The sequence below is a fragment of the Suillus bovinus genome, assembly GCF_016758785.1.
Source record: "Suillus bovinus strain UH-Sbo-P2 chromosome Unknown EDB93scaffold_8, whole genome shotgun sequence".
Classification (NCBI taxonomy): Eukaryota; Fungi; Basidiomycota; class Agaricomycetes; order Boletales; family Suillaceae; genus Suillus; species Suillus bovinus.
Window position 1 is genome coordinate 385,548 of NW_024542064.1, and position 26,341 is coordinate 411,888.

General features: G+C 44.9%; 8 protein-coding genes across 8 annotated transcripts; 7 read left to right on the forward strand and 1 right to left on the reverse strand.

Moving 5' to 3' along the window:
* Window positions 1-2,956: 2,956 nt before the first annotated feature.
* Window positions 2,957-5,285, forward strand: EDB93DRAFT_1079156 (permease for cytosine/purines, uracil, thiamine, allantoin-domain-containing protein; the record flags this gene model as incomplete). The annotated part of the gene is made up of 12 exons (XM_041445436.1): window positions 2,957-3,037; window positions 3,096-3,205; window positions 3,272-3,469; window positions 3,516-3,601; window positions 3,657-3,762; window positions 3,816-4,221; window positions 4,290-4,330; window positions 4,451-4,517; window positions 4,570-4,707; window positions 4,763-4,866; window positions 4,918-4,976; window positions 5,029-5,285. The coding sequence occupies 12 exons, from the start codon at window positions 2,957-2,959 to the stop codon at window positions 5,283-5,285; spliced, it is 1,653 nt and encodes a 550-aa protein (XP_041311169.1).
* A 1,867-nt stretch (window positions 5,286-7,152) lies between these two features.
* On the forward strand, window positions 7,153-9,807 carry EDB93DRAFT_1101256 (uncharacterized protein; the record flags this gene model as incomplete). Its single annotated transcript, XM_041447086.1, has 7 exons — window positions 7,153-7,278; window positions 7,309-7,572; window positions 7,728-7,916; window positions 8,010-8,640; window positions 8,860-9,109; window positions 9,248-9,636; window positions 9,731-9,807. 7 exons carry the CDS (start codon window positions 7,153-7,155, stop codon window positions 9,805-9,807), a joined length of 1,926 nt encoding a protein of 641 aa, XP_041311170.1.
* Window positions 9,808-14,569: 4,762 nt separating this feature from the next.
* On the forward strand, window positions 14,570-15,942 carry EDB93DRAFT_1101258 (uncharacterized protein; the record flags this gene model as incomplete). The annotated part of the gene is made up of 7 exons (XM_041447087.1): window positions 14,570-14,746; window positions 14,796-14,872; window positions 15,128-15,150; window positions 15,197-15,263; window positions 15,376-15,448; window positions 15,539-15,772; window positions 15,838-15,942. The coding sequence occupies 7 exons, from the start codon at window positions 14,570-14,572 to the stop codon at window positions 15,940-15,942; spliced, it is 756 nt and encodes a 251-aa protein (XP_041311171.1).
* A 965-nt stretch (window positions 15,943-16,907) lies between these two features.
* Window positions 16,908-17,437, forward strand: EDB93DRAFT_1247026 (uncharacterized protein; the record flags this gene model as incomplete). The annotated part of the gene is made up of 3 exons (XM_041452527.1): window positions 16,908-16,950; window positions 17,006-17,140; window positions 17,217-17,437. The coding sequence occupies 3 exons, from the start codon at window positions 16,908-16,910 to the stop codon at window positions 17,435-17,437; spliced, it is 399 nt and encodes a 132-aa protein (XP_041311172.1).
* A 1,086-nt stretch (window positions 17,438-18,523) lies between these two features.
* On the forward strand, window positions 18,524-18,832 carry EDB93DRAFT_1078966 (uncharacterized protein; the record flags this gene model as incomplete). The annotated part of the gene is made up of 1 exon (XM_041445418.1): window positions 18,524-18,832. A coding segment is annotated over one exon (309 nt), but the record flags the coding sequence as incomplete, so codon positions are not given.
* A 2,913-nt stretch (window positions 18,833-21,745) lies between these two features.
* EDB93DRAFT_1221299 (permease for cytosine/purines, uracil, thiamine, allantoin-domain-containing protein) lies at window positions 21,746-24,455 on the forward strand (the record flags this gene model as incomplete). Its single annotated transcript, XM_041451149.1, has 15 exons — window positions 21,746-21,835; window positions 21,892-21,949; window positions 22,008-22,055; window positions 22,109-22,224; window positions 22,281-22,390; window positions 22,440-22,637; window positions 22,685-22,770; window positions 22,826-22,931; window positions 22,985-23,390; window positions 23,459-23,499; window positions 23,620-23,686; window positions 23,740-23,877; window positions 23,933-24,036; window positions 24,088-24,146; window positions 24,199-24,455. Exons 4-15 carry the CDS (start codon window positions 22,144-22,146, stop codon window positions 24,453-24,455), a joined length of 1,653 nt encoding a protein of 550 aa, XP_041311174.1. The 5' UTR covers window positions 21,746-21,835; window positions 21,892-21,949; window positions 22,008-22,055; window positions 22,109-22,143.
* A 33-nt stretch (window positions 24,456-24,488) lies between these two features.
* Window positions 24,489-24,903, forward strand: EDB93DRAFT_1125890 (uncharacterized protein). Its single transcript, XM_041448733.1, has 2 exons — window positions 24,489-24,651; window positions 24,705-24,903. The coding sequence occupies exons 1-2, from the start codon at window positions 24,531-24,533 to the stop codon at window positions 24,761-24,763; spliced, it is 180 nt and encodes a 59-aa protein (XP_041311175.1). The 5' UTR covers window positions 24,489-24,530; the 3' UTR covers window positions 24,764-24,903.
* Window positions 24,904-26,338, reverse strand: EDB93DRAFT_1125892 (NAD dependent epimerase/dehydratase). Its single transcript, XM_041448734.1, has 8 exons — window positions 26,221-26,338; window positions 26,007-26,171; window positions 25,908-25,954; window positions 25,836-25,856; window positions 25,710-25,785; window positions 25,496-25,658; window positions 25,289-25,440; window positions 24,904-25,233 (listed from the first exon to the last, which is right to left on the reverse strand). The coding sequence occupies exons 1-8, from the start codon at window positions 26,246-26,248 to the stop codon at window positions 24,965-24,967; spliced, it is 921 nt and encodes a 306-aa protein (XP_041311176.1). The 5' UTR covers window positions 26,249-26,338; the 3' UTR covers window positions 24,904-24,964.
* Between the last annotated feature and the right edge of the window lie 3 nt (window positions 26,339-26,341).

The window sequence follows — 26,341 nt, forward strand, 5'->3', positions numbered from 1 at the left end:
AGATTGTTAGTTAGGAAGCATCGAAGTAAGCTGGAGGTATCGGGCATTGGTGCTGTAGTTGAACGTCGAGCCTCCAAGTGTGTTTTCAATGTCCGACGTGCCGTCTGTTAGTTACCAGCTTTGCCGCCGTTCTTGCCGCAGTGCGCCCCGGACTTTTATGCGCCGGAGGGGTGGTTTCAGGGATGTTCTCGAAAGCATTATTACCGTTGATCGCTGACTCAGCGTTTGTTTACATAAAGCCTTTGTCAAAACAACTTCCGTCATTCTCCTTCTAAATTTCACCATGATCGTAATCTATACAAAAGAGACAGTTATTCCAATTTCCATCACCCCACTTTTCTTTCTTCTGAATTCAGTGTTAATGCGAATACACAATGGACCATACGAAACGCGAACTGATCGGCTCTGGTCACGGTGCTACCGCTCTGCAAGCCTGACGAAGCTGTAACCTCCTACCGGGTGCTCTCGAGATCAGTGCCACTCGCATAGACATAGACGCCCTAGTGTGAGACAGTCATTTTCTATTTCAATACCTAACCGCTCGACGACGGTTCAACAAATCATTTTGTGCCAATTCACGATGTTCTTGATCAGGATGCTCAACGATGGCAAGTCTGCGATACAGTCATGTTGCGATGAACTCGAGACATCACAGAGTCTGGACGTATGCTTCGACACAGTCGAATATAGACGACGTTGTGAGGCAAGATATTGGTTCAACCGGTACGCGTCGAAATTGACTTATCTGATGATCTGGATATAAATCTTTGACATTTCAGGGATCGAAGCGATCATCTTTTGTTTTATTGAAGATGATAGGTGGCAAATGTAAGGGTGTGGTGTGGCACCAGTGCCAACAGGATGTGCGGAGATTCACATATATATTCGCCTTTGCGGCTTCCGTGAGTTGATCTTCAATGATGGATACTGAACAGCATTCGTTTCGACTGCGACTCTAATAATATTCACTCCACTCATTCACCAGGCTAAGGCAGACTTATCTGAAGCGTATAATATCGCTACAGAAATTTCGTATCACTCGAAGTTTGAATCTGACCAAGTCCGTAAGACCTTTATCCGTTCTTTAGCGCTTAGCATTGACTAACTTTGATTCAAGAAAGGCTTGTTGAGCCCGAAATCCGTGGTTCACTCCTGTATCGTCGTTCGCGTCCTAAGCTCGATCAAGTGATAGCTACTGTATCTCTTGTTCCAATCAAGAGTCTCAGCACCTCCCAGTCTCAAAGGACGCCTTTGTCACCAGTTAAACTCACCATGGGTTTGATCAACAGGGTCGCTGAAGGCCTCGAAGTCACCTATCAGCCTATTATCACTTCACCTAGCAGTGAGCATTCACTTTGGATCCCATCTCTTTTGACGTAGCTTTCTCTGTGACAGAAAAGTAATCTTCTACCCGTCAAGTAAGAGAAACAAACGTGCGCATACAATACGTCGCCTTCTGGATAGTCGACGCGACGGCCACTAGTGTCGCGAAAGGTGTAAATGGACTTTCCGAGTCTGCCTGCCATTTTAAAGAGGTACCTCAATCTTTCAGTCTGATGGCATTGATGACGAGGCGGATGAACAATTATCTGCCCGACTATGTTGCCTCATCTAACTTCTTCTGGTGCTGGCGATATATTGACTCCCACTCCCGACTTCAATTCAGCACACAACATTCACTCGATCATGGTCATCCACCGTATCGCTTGGCAATCACTAAGCGCCCGCCTGACGTATGTCATGTCCTATACATACCTCCTCCATTAGGCACTTACCCATTCATAAAGATTTGTCCCTCTTACTTCACCTCCCAAACAATACAATTCTTGATGACTGCGCCCTGAGTCACCCGCGAACAAGACCAAACGTCTCCCACTCGGAACAGTGCCTGTCAGACCCTCTAATTTTGGGCGGCACATGCTATCTAGCAGACTTGACAGTGACAGCTGATTTGACTTAGCGCTCCGCGACTCGAGATAGGCACAATCTATCTTTCAACTACGAGTTCCCTCCAACGTGGGAGGGCTTTGTCGAACAGGGATTCCTGAAATTCACAATGTTGGATGTGCGTGCATGCTGTGTTTCCGGTAACTCTCCGGCAGATATCGCAAACACAGATTGCATCTTGCATCTACAAACGTCCGATATCGATACTCACGAGGATACACTTGTACTTAATGGAATCATTGTTTGGTGGTTTCTGCAATATGCACAAGTTGTACTTCATAAACATGGCGTCTTCAGATACAGATACCTGCAGTGTCTCAGGTTCTTTCAGCTTCAGAATATATCACTCTAGATTCGCGCCATGCACTATGTAGATTGTTGCCAGTGGTTCTTACCTATTCTAGACCTTCAGCCGACGTTCAGGGTAGGCTTTTTCGACCTCTGTCGCTCTTGCCGAGTTAACTCAGGATTCAACGAGAATTGTTTACGCCAGCTGCTCCACGACGACGACAAGCACACATATAGATCTGACCTTCACGCTCAAGCGCTCACGCCTTAATCTATCATTCATCTTGTTTTTAGTAACCTCAGAAAGTTGACTTGGCGGACACTTATAGTAGGTAACTTTGGCGGTGCATGCATTTGCAATTTATCTCCGAGTTGATGCAGAGAAACATTGGAGTGCACTGTTGTCGCAGTTCTAGAGAAGTGGCCGAAGTTAAAAATTCCTGGTACGCGCATGTTGAGAGCATAGTAGTTCTGAATCTGTTAACTGCTGCTGGTTGCGTCTTTAGATCGTGCATCCCCTTGACTTTTATCAGGACCGTGCCTATTTGAGTGGAGGGTTTTGATAGGCGAATTTCCACCCGGTAGCCCGAGATATCATGTGAAAATTGGTGTCGCGTGTCGCGTGTCGCGTGCTACTGGTAGTGGCCGCGTTACCCATGCATGATAAGCATGGTGTTAAAGAACGGACGACGATAGCGCTCTTTTACCAGTTGAACTTGCCATGGGTTTGGTCAATAGGATCGTTAAAAGCTTCGAAGTCACTCATGACCCCAACCTCACCATTACCGAGCAGCTCGTTGCAGTGAGTATCCTATACTACGATCCCCCAATAGTACTAACAGCAACTTGATCTATGATAGAACTACGATTTGCTGCCCGTCGATCCGGCGAAACGCACATGGCGTGCATACAACTACATGGCCTTCTGGACAGCAGACACGTTTAACGTAAACATGTGGATGATCGTATCGTGCGTACGCTGAGTCACTGCCACCATTATGATTCCGTTGGGTCGGTATTAAATAACATCTCCAAGCTCCATGATCCAACTGGGAATGTCGTGGTGGCAAGCCTGGATATGCGTCTGGCTGGGTTATGGTATTGCTGCGCCTTTCCTCGTACTGAATGCACGTCCTGGTGCCATATTCCATGTGATGTTTCCAATCGTGAATCGCACGAGCTTCGGGATGTTTGGCAGTCTGTGGTGCGTCTTTAATCGCGCTGCTATGGCATGGTGCGTCTTCCCCTCTTTTCAATGACGTGCGAACTAAGCAGCACAGCATATGGTATGGCGTCCAGGCAAGCATCGGAGGTTCCTGTGTGCTCGTAATGCTCAGAGCAATGTGGCCTAGCATAGATAACCTGCGTGCGTTGCGTTTCTCATTTCCTGTGGTAATCGTACCAACTGAGCCCGCCGATAGCGAATACGATGCCCGCGTCCTCGGGAACGGACACTCAAAGTTTCCTATGCTTTTTCCTCTTCTGGTTCATTTCTCTGCCGGTCATCTGGTTCCCTGTGCACAAAGTGTAAGTACATTCGCACCTTCTCATGAGGATGGTTATAAAATGACCTTTCTCAGCCGCCACTTCTTCCTTGTGACACCTATCTTGATGCCCATAGCCTCAATCACATTCCTCATATGGTGCATTGTGAAAGCTCACGGAATCGGCCCGATTGTACACCAGCCTTCTGCACTGCATGGATCAAAGTTAGGCTGGGCCATGGTGGTTAGTTCCATGTCGTGCATCGGTAACGAGGTAACCCTAATCACCAACGCACCGGATTTCGCCTCTCGCGCACGTACCTCGTCGGCTGCGGTATACCCACAACTATTTGCGATTCCTTTGAGTGCGGCGTTTGTGAGTTTGATCGGAATCCTTGTGAGCTCGTCGTCGCAGGCAATCTATGGGACGGCCATCTGGTCACCCATCGAACTCTTGGGAAATTTCTTGAATGACAATCCGTCAAAAGCGACGAGATTTGGGGTATGTGATTGTGATATCCGAGGACCTCAGCTTCTGTCTGACACGCTTCCTCGTCTTCCTTTTCGCAGGTATGGTTTATCTCAGCATCGTTCATGCTTGCACAGGTGACGTCGCAGATTTTCTTTGCTATTGTGTCGCAAATCTAATCCATGTTCTGCTCCTAGATGGGGTGTGTCAAATAACATACGCAGACTTTGGAGGGGGCTCCAAGCTGACATTGGTTACCAAGCACGAACATCTGCGCAAATTCAGTGTCGGCGGGATGCGATTTGACCGCACTGTTCCCTCGTTTCATTGTATGCATGTGTGATGTCTACTCAGAACTAAAATCTTAAGACCCAACTGCAGAACATCCGACGCGGCGGGTATATCGCTGCTGCCGTTGGTCTCGCCATGTGTCCATGGAACCTTCTGAAAAATAGTAACGAGTTTACTTCTTACCTCTCCGCATATTCAGTGTTCCTGAGTTCTATTGCTGGGGTGATGGTAAGTCGGCACTTCTATAACTGTTCCTTTCATCGTCGTGATCGGGTTGCTGTAGGTGACGGAATACTACATCGTCCGCAAGGGTCATTATAATGTGAAGGACCTTTATAACACTGAAAAGGGCAGCTGGTACTGGTACACATATGGGATCAATTTCCGGTGAGAGTTTTGATTGCCTCGAAGTGTTCAACCTTGACGAGTGTTGTTAAGGGCATACACCGCGTATATCTCCGGGATCCTGATCAACGCTGTCGGCTTTGCTGGAGCCAGTGAGTTGTCTTCACGATCGCGATGCATCAATCTTGAGATATTGTTCCCCAGCTGGGCGTACAGTCCCTCTAGCAGCTACTCGGATATATGATCTGTCGTTCTTTACTGGGTTTGGAGTTTCTGCAATCGTCTATTGGACGTTGAATCGTGTCTTCCCGGTAATCGGTGCCGCTGAAACGTTTGAAGAAATTGACGTATCCGGATATGAATGTACGGCACGTAGTTCGCGGGACGTTGAGGAAGTAGACGACGAGTTGAAGGACGGGGGATTAGGAGCGAATAAGGAAATTGCTGTCCAAATACCATAAATAGCGAAAATATGATGTCATAGTTTAGCACGGGGTACACTGCAAATTCGAACAGAATGTCATATGGTCACCACCTCCTGAATAAAGGCTCACATTGGCCTATGAGGGTTTCTTCCATTGATGGTAGTGTCTCGAAGCTGGTGTGTAATGCAGAGCAACAAAAGAGTGTTGATGTGTAACAATTTACCTTTTAGACATCACATTACCTTGTTTCTTATCACCATCGACACCATCGACACCACATGCAGCACACTCATCTTGGTACTTCTTGCTTCTTGACCATACGAGCTCTTCTGCTAATCCTTTCGCTGGTTCATTACCCAAGCTCAGTTTGTAGCTCATATATAGCTTGTATCGGCCTACAGCACATCTCAGTATTGTTTTATGCATACTGAGGTGTGCACTAGTATATGTCTTGTCACTTGTATCATACACATACTCATGTATCCTAGCATTTCTCTCTGCTAGGTATATAACAATTCAAGTATTGTTTCATGCATACTGAGTGTTTCTCTCTGCTAGTATTGCTAGCACCTACAAAGACCATATTATTTCAACACAGCTGTTATATTTTTGTTCAATTTTAAGCATTTTAGTCTATTTTGCTGAGCTGAAGCTGGGGGTTATCATGAGTATATGAAACTCATGTAGATTGTGGGTGGGCCATATCTAGACACCTAGATAATGTTCCATAAATTGGCATCGATCCATGCCTCCATCAGGACTCAGCATCGGCAGGATGTTGTCAATTCTATGAGCACCTCAAATTCTTATGAGAAGCCAGGCTTTTCATACGGAGTCTCTTTGAATCCCTTAGCAACCCAGCATGTTGAAGAGTCTTACTATGAGAAGCCAGGGTTTTCATACAGAGTCTCTTTGAATCCCTTGGCGACCCAGTGTGTCGAAGAGTCTTACTATAAGAAGCCAGACTTTTCGCACGAGATCCCCTTCAGCTCCACAAGAACCTGTCTCAGTCCTCCTTTGAGTTCTCTGAACGTTTTTGAACAGTATAATTATAATTATTCTGTGACATTCCAGCTTTCTCGCACAATGATACCTCATCATCCCTCATACACTCCTAGGGCTCTTTGCCAGTGGGCTCACTGTCTTACCTCCTTGCCTCATTCATACCTCCAGAGTGGCACCATAGATGCCTGGTGTTGCTGGATTTTTGTCGAGACACGCCTCCTCACCCCTTTTAGACTTGCTATGACCGGTATACCACCAACCTATACAGTCCATTTTTCTCTTGAGGATCCAGGATATCAGTCATTACATCCCACATACCCTACAGTCTCCGTTTCAAGAATTGACTGTCCACCGAGTCTCTGAACCTGACTGGTACATGGAACACATCCTCAATGTGAAGACCTTTCTCTCTAGGAGTACCAGTGAAGCTTGGCTTTGTTAGTGCTCCATGAGATGGGCCTTTGAGGTTCATCTAACATTCTACACCACCTGCATTCTCAAACTTATACCTTGATTTCAATTGTCGTCAAAGCTGGCTTATTAGAGCTTAAGCAAGGAAAATCCATAGTTCAGCAGAGCAGCCAGTTAGGCTCACTTAGAAGGAAAATTTATTACTTGGAAGGCCTCAAAATACCCCCATTCTCTTTGCCACCAGTGACATCATTTTCTTCAGCACTACTACCAATTTAGTCATTGATGGAAGCTTGAATAATGTTGTGTGTCGTCATTCAGCACCACTCATTGGTTGACTTTGTCTCATTGGAAACTCTTCCAGCATTTTGTATCAAGATGTCTACTACCATCGCCTACTGCCCTTCCTGCAAGAAAACCTTCAAGACACTGCTCACATCTCAGTACGCATACTGCACTAGCCCCAAATTGCAAGTGGGTCCATACCATGTACAATGATGAGAATGAGGTTGTGATGAGAGATTATTGGGAGCTGAACAATCAGGAGGATGATCATATAGGGAATCAGGATGATGACACCACCATCGCTGCTAGGGTTGCTGAAGTGCAGGAAGTGCAACAGCAGACTGGTCCACCTTTGTAGCCTTATGCAAGCCTAGCCAATGAAGCCTCACACAACGACCTTGAGGATCCTATACTTGCAGTCGAAAAATTTCCAGAAGCAGGCAGGGTTTTGCGGATCAATGACACTACTCACCCTACATATACCCGGACCTGTTGTGACCTCCATATGGAGGATAATCCATACCACCCTTTTATCAGTGAATGTGACTATGAGATAGCTCGGTGGGCCATACAGCAAGGGCCGAGTCAAAATGCCTTCTCAAATTTTTTGTCCATTGATGGGGTAAGCACGCAGAAGCAGCATCAACATCATTTTCAAATTATTTCTGCTAGGTGAAATGTAAACTCAAACTATCTTACAAGAGTTCCCATGTGCTCCACCAAAAAATCAATCATGAACTCCTTGGTGTGACTCTGTGGCATCACAGTGTCATTCAGATATCAGGCATTAATGAAGAGTTTGAATTATTCATGCGAGATCCTGTTGAATGCATCAAAGAACTGTGGGCTAATCCTGCCTATCTCAACCACCTCACCTATGCACTGGAACACCACTTTGCAGATGAAGGGAAAACTGAGCACATTTATGACGAACTGATGAGTGGCAATTGGTCTTGGAAGGTGCAGGTCTGTGGTTTTGAATGCTTTCTCTGGAAATGTGTTGATTGTCTTTGAGACACTTCTTCCAGAGGGTGCTACTCTTGTTCCTGTCATACTCAGCTCAGACAAGACCCAGCTCTGCAATTCCGGGGTGATAAAACCACATACCCTGTCTATCTTACTATTGGCAATATTTTGAAGTCTATTTGCCGCAGGCCGTCCTTTTGCGCCCAGAAAATTATTGGATACCTTCCTACCATTTCATTAGATGGAATGGATATCTCAGTAGATAGTGCCCACCATACTCATGTGCAGCTCTTTTATTATACCATGTGGATGGTTACCAGCTCGCTTCATGCTGAAGCTCTGACTAACAGGATAGAGCTTATAAGTGAGGATGGGGCAGTGCACCTCAGATTTCCTGTGCTCACTGCCTATGTGGCAGATTATCCAGAGCAAGCCCTGGTGATGTGCACGTGCTATGCCCAAATGTGTCCCAAGTGCTTTGTGACTGAGGATGAACTAGGTGATCATATCCCTGGAGACCCCCAACATCAAAAAGAGTCAATTCACACCATTTGTCATGCTAGTCAGCAAGTAACAAAAGCTCGTGCTGAAGCAGCTGCGAGAGACCATGGCTTAAATCTCATTCTCGACCCTTTCTGGATTGGGCTGCTGCACTGCAATATCCATGACACCATTACTCCAGATATCCTTCATCAGATATACCAAGGCCTTGTCAAGCACATTTGTGGGTGAATTCAAACCCTTGTTGGCAATGCAGAGTTGGATGCTTGCTTTAAGTGCATGCCTTGTGTTCATGGTGTCCGTCTGTTCTCACATGGCATATCTGGCCTCACCCAAGTTTCTAGTCCAGAACATCACGAAATATGCAAGTAACTCCTTGAATGCATTGTCGACGCACCTGGTGCACCTGCCGGAGTGATCTGTGCCACTCGTAGTCTCTTAGATTTCCTTGAAATTGCTCAGTACCAAAGCCATACTGAAGCAACACTTGTATATCTGTCAGATGCATTGGATGAATTTCACACCAACAAGGATGTTTTCATCAATCTTGGTGCATGCACCAGTGAAGACTTCAATTTCGCAAAGCTGCATTTGCTCAAGCACTATACTGATTCCATTTGCTGCTTTGGTATGACCAACAACTACAACACCGAAGCTACTGAGTGGCTTCATATAGACTACACAAAGAATATGTATAGAGCAACAAATAAGAAGGAGATTTTGCACCAGATGACAAAATGGCTGGAGTGACACAAATCCATGGTTGTATTTGACTTGGTCCTTCAATGGAGACATAGAGAGATTCTGAAGCCCTGCGCCTGTTGGCGAAGGCCCCTGCCGCCTGGCATCTATCTTGCAAAGAATCCTTCTGCTCATGCTGTGCCTTTTTACGTACTCGAAGATCAGTTTGGGGCAACACAATTCAAGGTTGCCATCATGAAGTTCATAGTCCACCAGCTTCAGCCTTCTTCCCAACGTGGACAAGTCAGCCACAACTTGTATGCCAATATCTTACAAGACTTGACAGCAGTTGACATGTGGTATCACATCAAGTTTGTGGTTCCGAATTTGCAAGTTGATACTGAATTTGTGGCTGTGCACACTGCGCACACAGAGCTGAAGAGACTCAAAAGTAGTGGCATAGGAGAGTTAGACACACGATTTGACACAATTCTTATCAATGAATCAGGGTGTGAGAGCAAGGCAACTGGCATTGATGGTTTGTTATCTTGAGTCTTGCTATCTATCTTAATACTGACAATCCCTGATAGGAAAATGAGTAGCACAACTGAAAGTTATTTTTTGCATTCCAGATGAATATGTCATGAAGATGTCTCTCCCAAGGCAGATTGGACACCTTGCCTATGTTGAATGGTTTTCACAACCTTGAAACAAAGATCCAAATTCTGGGATGTACCCTATTTCTTGAAGTTACCGAAATGGTGTGCAAGATGTGTCCGTAATTGAGGTGGAGTCTATATTTCGAACATGCCAGTTGGTGTCAAAGTTTGGTTGAAGAGCTAATCGTGCATGGACATCGAGCAATGTTATCAATTGCTGCGAGCATTTCTTGATTAATAACTTCATCGACCATCACACCCATCAATCTATCCGGTGAGATACATCATCACATAACAATTATCTCATACAGTTATATTATGTTTCATTTCTCTTACTAGCTTGACCTTTACCAACACTCCATGGACAGGCTTAGTCTTTTATTCTTCAACTCTAGCTCCATGAGACCTTGGGTCTCAAGAGACTCATGTACTTAGTGAAGCTCTTAGCCACAACTTTGACCTCTGAGTCGTAATCTGAGTATGAAGAAGCTAAGCATCATGTATATGGGAGTATCTGCCATCTCTTATGAGTCAACAGCTTCATCCGACTCTCCATCCGAACAGGTCGAGCACCAGGCACTTGAGCCAGTCCAAAGTGTGTTCTACTGGCAGACCTCACTCTACAAGCTTATTCAGTGTTTTTCATCTGGATCACGTGAGAAGCTAAGCTTTTCTGCTGATCTAGATTGCTGGTCTCAACACCTTGCATAATGCATTGACAACTTTCTCAGAGCCTTCTGCTCTTGTCCAGCATCAGAGATGCAAAGCATTTTGTAGCAATGCCGAGACCAGTCTTGGTGATTTCTGGCAGGACAGCAGAGGCACATTTTAGTTTCTCCCGAAGTTCAACCAAGGTTCTTGATGCTTTCTTGACCCATAGCTTAATATCAATGCTCGCCAACTCCCTGGACTTAGGCAGCAAGTGTCCTTCATGGACCGGATTACATTCACAGCTATCCCAGCCCCATGGTTAGTGGGGTAGATGTGCATCTAATTATCAGATCACCTGTGTACCTCTCAGGGATTGTATTCCCAGCTACCCCTGGCCCTGCAGGTTAAGTACCCTAGTTATGCTGTTTCAATCAGACATTCTACATCAATTCTGCTGCCTCTGTCTCTGTATCAACCTTGCTCCTGCATGGAGCATCATACCACGTTCTCACATCCCGCTCTCAGGTGACCCGAGTCCCTTCCTTGACTGGAAGTTATCAAAGTTACTTGGACACTCGCAACACCTATATGATTCAGGGTTATTGAACCTCGAGGACCCAAGTTACTGGAATATTTACCTGGCACAAGCACAAGCACTATTAAAACATCCTTATGCGTGACGGTTCTTAACCCTGGGGGGGGGGAATTCTATGGTGTTTTGCGTCTACACGGTTGCACACGTAGTTTGGCAGTGAGGAGTGATTTCTCATTGTCAAGCCACGCATGTAACTGAAGTTGGGTATAATTTCTGCCAACAGGACAAGATTTGAAGTGCATTATCTGGCCTGGGTATTGTTTGCAAAGTAAGTGCTACAAACACATAATAGGTTCACCATCTAATATCTAATATATCTAAGCATGCATAACTGCTGGTATGTTGTCCACCACGTCATGCTGTCGTTGAATTTGTTGTGCATGTCTCCTTTTCAGTGTGTCCTGTTCTATGAATGAACTGCATTTGAGTCATTCAATGAAACCTCTCAGTAGAGAAGGAATTAATGTGAACTGTGTGATTGCACTGCATCGCAGATTCAGTTGAAACCATCCAAGTCATTCATCAGTAAATTGAAGACTGTTCCCTCTGTGACTCACACAGCATCAGTAAAGTCTTCAACATTGTGGAATAGCATTCGCATCTTCACTCTCAACACACCATTCAAAGCATGGGAGATCCAGACTTCACTGCTTTCATTGATTGTATCAGCGAAGACTGCTCCGAAAATCGACAGAATCTCGTGCTTATAGCAGCTGAGCACAAACTTTGATGACACCATTCAATCTTTCTTCCCACTGCATGTCCTTCTTGATGCTGAAATATGTCTACAGTGTGCTTTCCTTTCCCCTCTCAATATCTATGTTGATTCAGAGTTCAATGACAAAATTCTTGAGAACTTGCCAGGTGACTTTCGTGAGTATCACAAATGAACATCAAGAAGTGTACTTACAACACACCTAGAATCACTGTGGAAATGAGAAATTGTCCATATCCAGATAGAGTACAGATAGAGGTATAAACTATACCAGAACCAGATGTATGCAATGTTATCTGCCCAAGTCCAAAAAATGTATGGAAGGTCGCACCATTCGAACCCTAACTGCACTCTAGTCAGACACAATATCCATTGTCTAGTTTTAGACCTGTTAGATAAACCATACTCAAGGCCATGTGTAGATAGGAATCAAATATACATTTCCTTAGGTATGGACAGAGTATAGATTGAGTATAGATTGAGTATAGATTGAGTATAGATGGCATACAGATAGCAACAACAAAATCTATGATGGATAGACCTACGCAGCAGAACCTCAGTAAACCTGTAAATAAAAGGTGCTTCTGGATGATCCCAGCACATTCATCCCCATCCTTCTGCTATGTTTCAAAACACACTAGGCATACAGCGCCATCCAGATGGAGCTGGAGCACCTGCAGAAAAATCTGTCAGTACATCTCAGAGGGTTCAGAATATGATGGATCCATACCCTGTTCCGCCATCCCTGTGTGTTCCCCAGCAATCCTTTTGTGGAGACAGCACCTGATAATCGTCATGGTTTTAATCCATCAGGACTTGGTTTGTATGGTGAAGGAATTGGTGGAGGGAGTGGAGGGCATGGGATGTACGACTTTGGAGGAACGAGTCAGCAGAATGGACTAGGGTTGAATCAGATGTGTTCTCACCAGTTTGATCCCCTCCTGCCACATATGTAAAGGGCAAGCTGAGTGCTGATTCAGCAGAGCATCGCAAGGACCAAAATCAGAGCAAAGGAAGTCATAAGGTTGTAGGGCTGCAATGGTGATCACCAAATGTAAGACTTCAAGTTTTATCAGGACCAGCTTACCTTTATCATCCATAGTACAACACATTTCTGCAGGTTCTAGATGAGATCCAGCATCACAAATCTGGCAGAGATAGTGGAGCAGTGGAAACCAATACACAAGAAGGAACTGTTGGACCATCATCAAAGTTCCAGACCACCTTTTCGCACAGCAGGATTGCAGACCTGAACATGCATAAAGGGGAGATCACGATATGCAACAAAAGAAACTCACTAGTGGCAGAAGCTGGAAATGATCTCCAACCAAAACAAATTTATCAGCAAACTGAAGCGGACCTAGACATGTGGGCAGAGTAATCTGAGAAGCTTCGTCAACGATGCAAAAATTGAATGTCCTGCAATAAAATAGGGCACTGATGGGAGACGAAAATGAGCACAAGCAAAGATATTGACAAACTAATGTACTAATCAATTGACAGGCAGGTAGGGACAGGTAAGTCTGGAATAAATGTGACCCGTATCATTTCTGGGTACTTGAGAGGTAGTTCGAGGTGTATGGTGTTGTCTTCGAACATGAGCATGATTTGGATGTGAATAGTAAGTAGTAAAGAAAAGACTTAAGAATTTTTTGTGGTGATTTGACCCTTTGGGCTATCCCAAGGTCCAGATACACCTTGTGAGGGTACCTAGACCATGGTTAGTGTCTGGTTTTGAAGCCTGCTTGGATGTGTATGGTTTGATGGTAAGAACGTGTGTCTGAGTTCTAGTTTGGGTATGTTTACCTGGTGTTGCCTCTAACTGTGGGTCTGGTTTGCTCCAAAGTCTGAAATCTTTAACATCCAAATTCCTCACATCCAGTTCAAGTACAGATAGACTACTAAGTACGAATTGTGTCTAGGCAGACGGCTTAACCACATCCAGATAGGGTCTGGTCAATTTCTCATTTCCGCAGTGAATCTTATTTCAGCTTGGACAGCTTGAAAGAAGTTGAGCTCACACCATTGAATGCACCAGAACACACCTTTGATTACCTCGCAATGTTGACCTATCCTGGAGTACCATGAGTCATCGCCTAGATCTCAAACAAAACTGTATTTGTGCCATTCAATGAAACCTCTGTCAGCAGAAAAAGGATTAGTGCAAAATGCACGAGTACGCATGATTCATCACAGATTTGTTGAAGTCCAACTACTCAATAGACTTGAGAGCCACTGCATTCCTTGCATCAACTTTGCATTCCATCCAAATCATTTGTCATGGACAGTAAATCAAAGACAGTTCCCTCTATGACTCACATATGCAACCACATTTAATGGGTGTCAAGGGCTGACACTCACATGAACCATACTCGACTTATGAACAGATCCTTTCATGCATAGTCAGTTGTATATGGCACTATTGAGAGTAAGGATGCGAAGAGACACATTGTGCTTATTTTCAGAGTTAAATGAAGATCAAAACTGTGCAAATGTTGTATTTCATGACTTACTACTGTAAATATATTGAAATGCCACCTATGCCTTTGCAACTCCATCAACACAAAATGAGGGCTGGCTAGCCTGCACTACAGAAACTACGAGTGCTATATAGATTATATAACAGTAAGTTCTAGATATACAATGAGTATATACTTAAAGTCATATGCTATGGGCAAGCTATGTCAGCTATAACACAGACCAGGCATACTTTATGGATCACATGTTTTAAACCATGTGGTATAGGTACTATGGAGGCTATGAATGGTTAGCTAAAGGTAGCTCATACTATGTGAACTGTGTAACAATAAGCACAAGAAATGTAGCACCAAATTTTTTCTGATGTCCATGGATGAGCAAACAGTTTGATGTTTGGTATCATGACCCCCATGAAGTCACATGGAACATTCTGGCTAACCCTGACTATGTAAATGAGTTTGATTATTGGCCATTCCATGAATTTTCGGTCAACAAGGATGAATGTCGCTTCCAGGACTTTATGTCAGCTGATTGGGCCTGGCAGCAAGCGGTATGTTCCTATATTAAATTAGTCTTCTTGTCATAATCATTCCTTTCAGGATATTATCGCCACTGATCCCAGCAATCTCGGAGCTACATTTGTACTGATAATACTTGGAAGTGACAAGACCACTGTGTCAGTCAGCACTGGAAACAACAAGTACTATCTGTTGTATCTGTCCATCGGCAATGTGCACTGAGTACACCAAAACACCCTCTGTCTTGTTGGCTTTCTTGCCCTACCGAAGAGTACATTTTTTCAAGTTGTTTTATCCTGTAACTTGACTCTGTCCTGTAGCTACCAAGGAACATGCAGAGACAGAAGAATTTCACAATTTATGGCACCAGATCTTCCATTCTTCACTCACAAAGATACTTGATGCACTCAAAGATGCCATGTCAAAGCCCGAGATTGTATGTTTCAGTGATGGCTATTATCAACGTGTTATTTATGGACTAGGTCCATATATCATGGACTACGAGGAGCAGGTGTTACTTATGTCGATCATGAGGAGATGGTGTCTGAGGTTTGTTTTATTAGTTCTTTCACTGCTCTCCCAATGTCTGATGCCTCTGCAAGTGTCTTGCTCCATGTCGAAACCTAGACAATGATGTGCTTTGTCGATGTGAGACACACAGAGAGGCCCTCTTTGAAGAGGATAGATTCAGTAGCATGCTGTGGAGTGAATTTGGTATTGTTGGAGAAGTCATGGTATGCTTTGTTTGGTTATCTGGGGTGCTCATGGGGCTTATTTATGCTTAGCCATTCACTAATGACTTCCTCTGTGCCGATATTCATCAGCTTATCGCACCAGATCTCCTTCACCAGATTATTAAAGGCTGCTTCAAGGACCATCTTGTTGCATGGGTGGAGAGGTACCTCCATCATATTCACAGAAAACGCGAAGCAGAGTGCATTATGGATGATATAGACCAATGTCTGGCTGCTGCTGTTCCATTCACTGGCTTGCAATGTTTTCTGCAGGGCTGTGGATTCAAACAGTGGACTGGGGACGACTCAAAGGCGCTCATAAAGGTAAGTACATGTATTTTAATTCAAATGAGACTCAACTGATCAAATATCTGTTTTATGACTTGTAGATATATCTGCCTGCAATAGAAGGCCATTTACCAACCGATGTCATCCGCACATTTCATGTGTTTTTGGAATTCTGCTACCTAGTCCGAAAGAACACCATCATGTAGGACACAATCTTGCAAGTAGAAGACGCAATTTGTTGGTTCCACCACTACCATCAAATATTTCACCGACTCTGTGTCATTCCTATGTTCTCACTTCCACATCAGCATTCAATGAAGCACTACCCTGACCTTATCCATCTTTTTGGCGCTCCAAATGGGCTCTGTTCCTCTATGACAGAGAACAAACATATCAAGGCCATGAAGCAACCATGGTGTCAGTCAAACAGGTACAATGCACTTGGGCAAATGCTCATAACAAATCAATGGCTCGACAAACTTGCCACCTTGCGCATAGACTTTACCAAATGCAGTATTGTCATATCCCATATATCCACACTTCTCATCCGGACCCTAAATCCGATCCGATCCGAGATACGATAAGCTTCCTATTCATTTCCTGTTCATATAACGTTAATCACAGCCTATTCCTTTATTCGGTATTTCTTGTTCCTGGTATCTCGGTTATCCTTACTTCTGGCTATGCTTTATGATCCATTAACCTGTGCTAATTTCTAACTCGCGTTTAACTTGTGATAAACTTTGCTTATACTTTGTGCATAGCCTCGGATAGTCTTCTAGTATATAAACCCTTGTATATGCCCTGTAATACCTCAGTTTGAATATCATCTTAGTTTGTTCTCTTTCTGTCCTCCGGACTCGAGCCTATTTAAGCTCTTGTCACATTCCGAGACTTAAGGATTGTATCCTATAAGTCTACATCTTCGACTCTATCTTCAGATAGTCTATACTCTGTTGTTTTCTAGTCCGGACCTGTCCAGATTAGTCTTACACATGTTTCCATTATCCAGACAACCTTCAGATATCATTACAGTACTCATCCGATCCTCCGGACATGTTATATCTCCCTCTCTGAAATAAGGGGCAATACTTGGGAAAGGGGCACAGCGTACGAGCTGAGGCTGAAGCCCTATCGGATCCATTAATACAAGAGTATGACCTTAACAGGTATGCTCAATGGTACATGTCTTACAGATGCCCCACATACCGAAGGTTAGTGATTTGGTGTTATGCTATGTCTCGTACTGATTTTGCATCAATAATTCAGGCAGTACCAATAATGCATGTGTGAATACCACTGTTCCTGATGTTCAGATCAAATCTGGTGCTGACTTGGACGATGGTGAGATTGATAATGGGCCAACAGAGATTGAGGCTCAGGTGCAGCTTGCGCAAACATGCTGTATGTACTAGTTTGATACCTGCTATAACATAACTCATCAAAATGACAGAACACAAATGTGCATGCACTGTGCCAGCACTTGCTATTGAGCTGTCTATCCCGCACTTAAAAGACCTTGTTGGGAAATTCCTATTCGAACAGCTTCACCCTCGCGACCTTTATGACCATGCAATCATCCCAGCTGAGAGCTTCCCAATCTATGATGGCAAAGTCTCGGTGGTCAATTCAGCGTCATCAAGATTCTATGCATCCAGTGACCCAAGTGGGATGGGAGGAATGCACAGAGAACACATTTGATCCTGCCCGAGATAGAGGAATGGACCCAGTCACTATGATTGTGTGTTTACTAACGCACGACCAGTGTTACGACTTGGATGTATCTGTTGGCGACGCTCAAACAGAGCTTGTGTCGTCAACGGTCTGTGGACGTCCTTGGGCTAGCCCAAGGTAGGGTCGTACTTGGCAGTCTTTGGCAAGTACGATTTAACGCCTATGTCCAAATCGGTAGCTTATGTCACGCAGTGCAAGACGATAAGCTATATCGGCCTAGGCTTACGACACCCGAAGGTTAATCGTAAGATCGTCGTTAATTAGAAGGACAGAAGTCCGACTAGTTAACAGGGGCTTTGCTCGTCGACGAAGTCGATGAGTAAAGGTCGAGACTATAGGCTTATCCGCGATAGCAGATAAGAAGATAGAATATAGACTGCTGGCGAGGCAAAAGGATCACTCTGGTGAGAGTAGGAGGTCAAGAACCAAGTAGATTCAAGTTAGAGAATATAGTACATGGTAGCAAGTTTATATAGAGGACAGGAGACATATTAGTGGATGATAACTCGTACTACCAGGAGAGGCAATCGATAAAGGGTAAGACCATAACAGGAAGGCACGTTCGGTCTGGGTAGAACGTGCTAGATAAGAAAGTGAGTCAAAGATCGAAAATAAGAAGTGAAACGCGCAGGGGCACGATCGTGCAGCTGCGGATCTAAGTATAAGTTGCATGTGCGACTGCGCACCGAGTCAGAGATCATAAAAGGGAACAGGGCAAAGGGGATGTGTCGTGCATCCTATCATAGGTTACCGTCCAGACGGTAAGGGCAAGGGGACTGTCCACAGGATCAGTCAGGTGGTGAAACGGAGCATGGGTATGCTTCGTCAGCAAAAGGATCCGGCCAAATGTACTGGCTCTGCTGAAGCGACAGGTAGAGGGCGAAAGGGAATGCGAGGATGACGAGGATGACAAGGGTAAGGTCGGGGTAAGGGTATGATGCGAGGGCTGATACGAGGAGGATCAGGAGAAAAAATGGTAGGGGCCCAAGCGTTTAGATGTTCTTGTAACAACCAGAGCTTGAAGGAATGCGAGGACTTGAAGTTATGTGAGCACTGTGCTTTTTCTTGTTCAAGTACAAGTGGGTCCTATATGAGTGCGCTGTTGTTCATTGGTTCAATGTCATCAGCAAAGCTCCTGATGAAGACATGGGCATGTGGATAGTTCAGCCATCCTTTGATGGACGTTCACCAAATATATCTGTAATGCACATAAATGCAATCTACCATGCGGCTCATCTCCTTCCTATCTATGGTACTGATTATATCCCTTGCAACATTAATTTTTACCATTCATTAGACACATTCCATGCTTTCTACATCAACAAGTTGGCTGACCATCATGCATTTGAAATTGCATTTTAATCTCAAAGACCCCATCCTCCTTTCCTACTACCCTCCTGCCTCCGCAAGCCATTTGTATGGTTTTGAAGGCGTTCAAAGGCCTCGTCCTCCCCTCCTACTACCCTCCTGCCTCCGTGAGCCATTTGTATGGTTTTGCAGGTGTTTGAAGACCCTGTTCTCCTCTCCTACTACCCTCCTGCCTCTGCAAGCCATTTGTATGGTTTTGCAGGTGTTCAAAGGCCTCATCCTCCCCTCCTACTACCCTCCTGCCTCTGTGAGCCATTTGTATGGTTTTGCAGCTGTTCAAAGGCCTTGTTCTTCTCTCCTACCACCCTTCTGCCTCCACCATGGTTTCAGAGCCATTTTGAAGGCCTCATTGTCCTCTGCTTCATATTCTCTGATCACACTGAAATTCACTTATGTGTCTTACACTACAATATTCACTTGAACTGTGTTTGCAGAAAGTGACACCAGCAGGATAAGCAATGTCAGAAATGTCGAAATTTTCTTCTTAATTTAATAAATTTAATGATTACTCGAAATTCCTTCTTCATGTCCCCGACTAGTTTATTAGTACCTCTAATAAATCTTAAACCAATTTACATTCTACCTTAGGCTTAATACTTTTTATTGTATTTCTTACATTAAAATGACCAGCAGCTTCTATAAAACCTGAGGTTTGCTTTATTTACTTAGTGACTTTTTTCAGACGAGTAATACAAACAAGACCAAAAAGGAAATGTGAGATATTGCTGATGTGGCAGAACTAAAGTTGCTGCAGTCCGGTTCAGGTCCGGTTCAAGCAGATTTTGGTTGAACTCGAACTCGAACCAAGTAGCATTGTTTTCTCACCCTTGAACCCGAACCAGGATTATAGGTTCGCCAATGGACCGGTCTGGTATGGTTCTGTTCGAGTTTGAACCGGTTCTAGACCCTTCACTGATACAAAATAGAATTTTTTGTGAAAATTTTACTACTCGAGCTCCCACAGCGCTGAACAACTGTCTTTCTGTTTTTGCACCTCACAAACAGAGTCTTCTGCCCATCGTCTCCTCTCCGCAGCCTCCCTGTCAGCTTTCTCTGTGTCTCTGTGCCTTCGTTCCCGCTTGTATCTGCCTTTCACCGTCTGAATGTCGCCAAAGTTCTTGGGAAGCAATCTTGCACGCCGTTTCATATCTGTAAGTCCTGCGTCCGAAAATGCTTGTTCACATGGTACCAAGGAACCTTGCACAGGTAAATAATCAAGTGCGATGCGACTCAGGATGGGAAAACGGGGAGCATTAGTCTGGTAATGATGTTGAGTGTAGATAGGTGTTAAGATTGTGCTCAAGGGTTTAATCCGAAGGGCTTGGCTTCAGCTCGTGCGCTGTGCCCCTTACCTGAGTATGTGCCCCTAACTTCCGAAGGCTAATGGACGATGTCCAGATTCCAATTGTCTGATGTGCGGGAATTCCGGCGGACGTTCGGGAACAGGTGATAAGACTAATCTGGACGATGTCCGAACTAGAAAGGAAACAGCGGAGGACTACCAAAGGTAGAGGCGGAGGTGATAAGTCTATCGGGATCAACCCTAAGACTAGCGGAGGTCAACGAGAGAATAACTCAAGTCAAACAGAGGGGAGAATGAGCAGAGTCTAAGATAATATTTGAACTAAAGATGTACATAGATTCTACAGGGTTTATATACTATGGAGGACTTAACGGAGGACAAGCCAGCGCGGTCCGAAGCTATGCGAGGCTGTGGACGGAGGTTATAGAAAAGTCAAACACTAGTCTATCAAAATCAGTAAATGAACCCGGAGATGAGAACAGAGGAAAATAAAGGTGGAAGTGAAATGAGGTACGGAAAATAATATAGTCTAACTGGAATAGGAACGTACAAAGGGATTAGGCACGGAAGTTAGACATGGGTCAGATACGGACATAGATAGAAGTCAGCCGGATCCGGATATCCGGAAATGATGTGTGTGATACGTCTGGGTCCAGAACGCGGGATATGACAATAGGTGTTGAAAATGATACAATACGAGAATGTACCTTCCACCATGTAAAAATTGTTGATGCTTGCTGTTCTGGTGAGCTACATTTGTCGACAGCAACTAAATCTTCTGTGAGGAAAACCTTCAACTTGGCTTGAGCGACTTTGGTTGATAGTTGTTTGTGAGTTCAACGACTTTGAGTGACCCATCCATGTTCACTGCACACTGACCATCCATACTAGTGTGATTTAACGATGTGTAACACTAGTATTCAGCACTCGGTAGTTACTCAGCCACTGATATATTACAACTGTACAGTTACAGACTAACCTACAGTAATGGTAGACAGACTCTGTTTACCTTTTTTAAAAATATCTATAGTGGTTCGGTCATGGTTCAAACAGGTCCATGTACGGTTCTCAAATTCCACTTATCTCTGAACCACGAACCCAACCACCTCTGGACCTCCCGAACCCTAACCGTTACTGGACCGAACCACAGTCTGGTTCAAGGTTTGGAACCGGTTCTGTGGGTTCAGAACTGGACTGCGGCAACTTTAGGCAGAACTTCTTGTGGTTTGGGGTTCAGACCAGTTCAGGGAAAGTTCAGACCAACATAGAACTGTTCAGACAATGGTGGACAATGAACCTCACTCAGGTCCGGTCCATCCCAATTCTTGGACCATGGACTGGCTCATATAATTAGTGGAAAAATGGTTGTGGATGCTTCATATTTTGGATTTCACACAAAATACTGACAAGTTATGTGCCCATTCTTATGTTAGTTTAAATTTCAAATATTTTCTTTGTATTTTGTACTACATATATAAACTTCCCCTTCGAAAGTGTAATCTGCACTGCCACATTTTAGCCAAATATAGTCATTATCTACATGATAATGTGTGTATGAAATAATAGAGATAAAAAATCGAGAGAAACAGAGAAAGATTGTGCATAGAAAGGGTACAAGGAAGCCCGGAGGGCCGTTGTATATAAAAGTTGATAGGGAATCTTGGTTTTTGGTGATGTGCTGTCGCAGTTCTGTCCTGGAAGTTGCCGAAGTTAAAAATTCCTGGCGGGCGCTTGTCGGGAGCATACTAACAGTTGTCAGCTGCTGCTCGTTGCATCTTTAGATCGTGCATTCCCTTGGATTTTATCAGGTCCGTGCCTATCTGAGGGCCATTTTTGAGGATTGTTGACAGGTGAACATCGTTATAGGGAGTTTTCGACTGGCAGCCCAAGATATTGTGTGAAAATGGGTGTAGCGTGAGTGGCGTTCGTGCATGATAAGCATGGGGTTAAAGAACTGCGACTTGTAGACGATGATAGCGCCCATTTACCAGTTGAATCTGCCATGGGTTTGGTCAATAGAATCGTCCAAATCTTCGAAGTCAGTCATGACCCCAATCTCACCATCACCGAGCAGCTCGTTGCCGTGAGTATTCCGATACGATCTCCTAAGAGTACTGACGCCAACTTGATGAATGATAGCACTATGATTTGCTGCCCGTCGATCCGGCGAAACGCACATGGCGTGCATACAACTACGTGGCCTTCTGGACATCAGACATGTTTAACATTAACATGTGGATGATCGTATCGTACGCTTACTATCACCATTATAATTGCTTATTTAATAACATCTTCAAGCTCCATGATCCAATTAGGAATGTCGTGGTGGCAAGCCTGGATATGCGTCTGGCTGGGTTATGGCACTGTTGCGCTTTTCCTTGTCCTAAATGCACGTCCTGGTGCTATTTTCCATGTGATGTTTCCAGTCGTGAATCGCACGAGCTTCGGGATGTTTGGCAGTCTGTGGTGCGTCTTTAATCGCGCCGCTATGGCATGGTGTGTATAAACCCGCTTTTCAATGATGCGCGAACTAAGTAGCATAGCATATGGTATGGCGTCCAGGCAAGCATCGGAGGTTCCTGTGTGCTCGTGATGCTCAGAGCAATGTGGCCTAGCATAGATAACCTGCGTGTGTTATGTTTCTCATTTCCTGCGGTAATCGCACCAACTGAGCCCGCCGATAGCAAATTCGATGCCCGCGTCCTCTGGAACGGACACTCAAAGTTTCCTAGGCTTCTTCCTCTTCTGGCTGATTTCGCTGCCAGTCATCTGGCTCCCTGTGCACAAGGTGTAAGTACATTCACACTTTCTCATGAAGACGGTTACAAAGTGACCTTCCTTAGCCGCCACTTCTTCCTTGTGACGCCAATCTTGATGCCCATAGCCTCAATCACATTCCTCATATGGTGCCTCATGAAAGCTCATGGAATCGGTCCGGCTGTGCATCAGCCTTCTACGCTGCACGGATCAAACTTAGGCTGGGCCATGGTAGTTAGCTCCATGTCGTGCATCAGTAACAAGGTAACCCTGATTGCCAACGCACCGGATTTCGCCTCTCGTGCACGCACCTCGTCGGCCGCAGTATACCCACAACTATTTACTATTCCTCTAAGTGCGGCGTTTGTAAGTTTGATCGGAATCCTTGTGAGCTCGTCGTCGCAGGCAATTTATGGGACAGCCATCTGGTCACCCGTCGAACTCTTGGGAAATTTCTTGAATGACAATCCATCGAAAGCGACGAGATTTGGGGTGTGTAATTTTGGTATCCGAGGACCTGTGCTTCTTTCTGACACACTTTCACGTCTTCCTTCTCGCAGGTATGGTTCATCTCAACGTCATTCGTGCTCGCACAGGTGACGTCGCGAATTTTCTTTATTCTTGTGTTGCGAATCTAATGCTTCTTCTGCTCCTAGATGGGGTGTGTCAAATAACGTACCCAGACTTCAGAGGGTGCTCCAAGCTGACATTGGTTACTAAGGACGAACATCTGCGCAAATTCAGTGTCGGCAGGATGCGATTTAACGGCACTGTGCCCTCGTTTCATTGTATGCATGTCCGACGTATACTTAGAACTGACATACTTAAGAACCGACTGCAGAACATCCGACGTGGCGGGTATATCGCCGCTATCGTTGGTTTCGCCATGTGCCCATGGAATCTTCTGAAAAATAGTAATGAGTTCACTTCTTACCTCTCCGCGTATTCAGTTTTCATGAGTTCTATTGCTGGGGTGATGGTAAGTCGGCACTTTTGCAAGTGTTCTTTTCATCGTCGTGATCGGGTTGCTGTAGGTGACGGAATACTACATCGTCCGCAAGGGTCATTATAACGTGAAGGACCTTTATAATACCGAAAAGGGGAGCTGGTACTGGTACACATATGGGATCAACTTCCGGTGAGAGTTCTGATTGCCTTGAAGTGTCCAACCCTGACAAGTGTTGTTAAGGGCATACACCGCGTATATTGCCGGGATCCTGATAAACGCTGTTGGTTTTGCTGGAGCCAGTAAGTTGTCTCCACGATCGCGATGTGTCGATCTTGAGATGTTATTTCCCAGCTGGGCGTACAGTCCCTCTAGCAGCTACTCGGATATATGATCTGTCGTTCTTTACTGGGTTTGGAGTTTCTGCGATTGTCTATTGGGCGTTGAACCGTGTCTTCCCGGTAATCGGTGCCGCTGACACCTTTGAGGAAATCGACGTGTCCGGATATGAATGTACGACACGCAGTTCGCGGGACGTTGAGGAAGTAGACGACGAGTCGAAGGACGGGGGATCAGATGCGGATAAGGAAATTACTGTATACCATGAATAGCGAAACAATGATGTCATAGTTTAGTACAGGGGTTGCGACTTACCATCATCATCTACACACCGTAAATCGCACAAAATGTCGTCTGGAGGAACACAATCACCACCTCTTGAATATACAAACTCACATTGGCCTATGGGGGTTTCCTCCATTGATGGTAGTGTCTCGAAGCCAATGTTGGATGCGGAGCAACGAAAGAGTGCGTATCGTTCCAACGCGACTGTTATATCTGCTCAATTTTGAGCATTTTAGCCTACTTCGCTGAGCCGGAGCCGGTGAGTTTACTACCGAGAGTAGCGGGACCCATGTGATCATCAGTTAACTCTCCCACCAGAAAGAACGTGGAGGAACTAAGGAGACGGGAAAAGAGCAGCGAAATGAACCTGCCAAGGAGAAGCAATGATTGATTGCTAAAACTAATCATGGCAACGCCATTAGTTCACGGATCAATAGCTGGATTTCGTGGAAGGAAAAGTGTAGGGCTCTATTGATAGTAGTACAATTTCAGGAATTTACTTGCCGCCATCTTGTAAATATTCCTCCCACCACGTTCTAAATCCTGTACATTCTAAGGGAAGTAATTTCTCTGTCTCAGCAGTAGATAGGTGGCAATTGTAAGGGCGTGATGTGGCACCAGCACCAGTTGGAGGTGTAGAGACAGGCTTCATATGATTTATGCCGAGACCAAGAATGTCGGCAAAGATTTTGCACATCTGGTACTTTGTGAAGGATTCGTTCGCCGAATAGTGAAGAATTGGCGGTAGAGTATCGAAACTAAGATCTGCCCAACCTCGTGTTTCAGCCCAATGGTTTGATATGGATGAATTTGTACATACCCGTCAAACGGACCAAAAAGGATGCAATGTCCAATACGTTGGTAGGATACCTGATCGCATAGTCATCCATGTTAGACTCCTTTGATTGATCCCGGACAACATCAATGAGGATATTAACGGCCGAGTCTGCATTGTTAGGTGCAGGACCATACCTAAGCGTGGGTGAGATCAGGGTCAGAACGAAGTGTGCAACCGGAGGTCACTTGCAATACTGGAACTCTCAAAACCACCGCCTTGGCACCCTGTTTCCGAGCTTGCAACACAGCAGTCTCACCATCCCGTTTAGTCTGACCATAGATCTGAAGTGGGTTAGTGGGTGACTCTGGTGTGTACCCGCCAGGGGGAGGCGATCTTCCGTCGAAAACATAGTCTATCCATCATTCAATGATAGTAAGTTTATGGCGGCTGCAGTGCTGCTTACCAGTAGAGATATACACGAGTTTAAAGTTAATGGCCCTTGCGAGTTCGGCAAGGTACCCAGGCACTTCGACATTCAGCTGGATGAGCGCTATTAGATGTCTCTGCTAATAATTATCTTCCGACGAACAAGTTGGGTTCCGGCTTGATCCTGAGGTGATATGGATCAACGTAATATCAATGTTGGTGGGAACGTCCATACCTTCTCTGCAACATCAGGTCTTCTTTCAGCAGCACAATGTATCACCCCTTGCGAGTCACAGTGAAGGCCTGCGCGGAACCATCATGAAATTGCTCTCACAAGTAGGTTTAATTTCTTCCAACTTCTGTTTGGTCGCTTCTTTATCTGTCAAATCTAGCTGCACTAGATGGCTTGCGGTGCTTTTATTCTTCAAGCCCACGACCTCATATCGCAGTGCTTTCTCGAATGCATTATGAACTGCAGTGCCGAGAACACCAGATGCCCCTGATCTTTTTTTCAGTATGAGGTTTCTGAGATGGAAAGGAGACGTTACCCGTAACCACGATCTTTGAACCTGACATGAAAGAGATATCTAGCGCGTAGCAACGCAGGAATTGTAAATTGGCCTGAGGCCTAATACATAGTCCCTCGGGCCCCGGCCGTGAGTAAGAGGG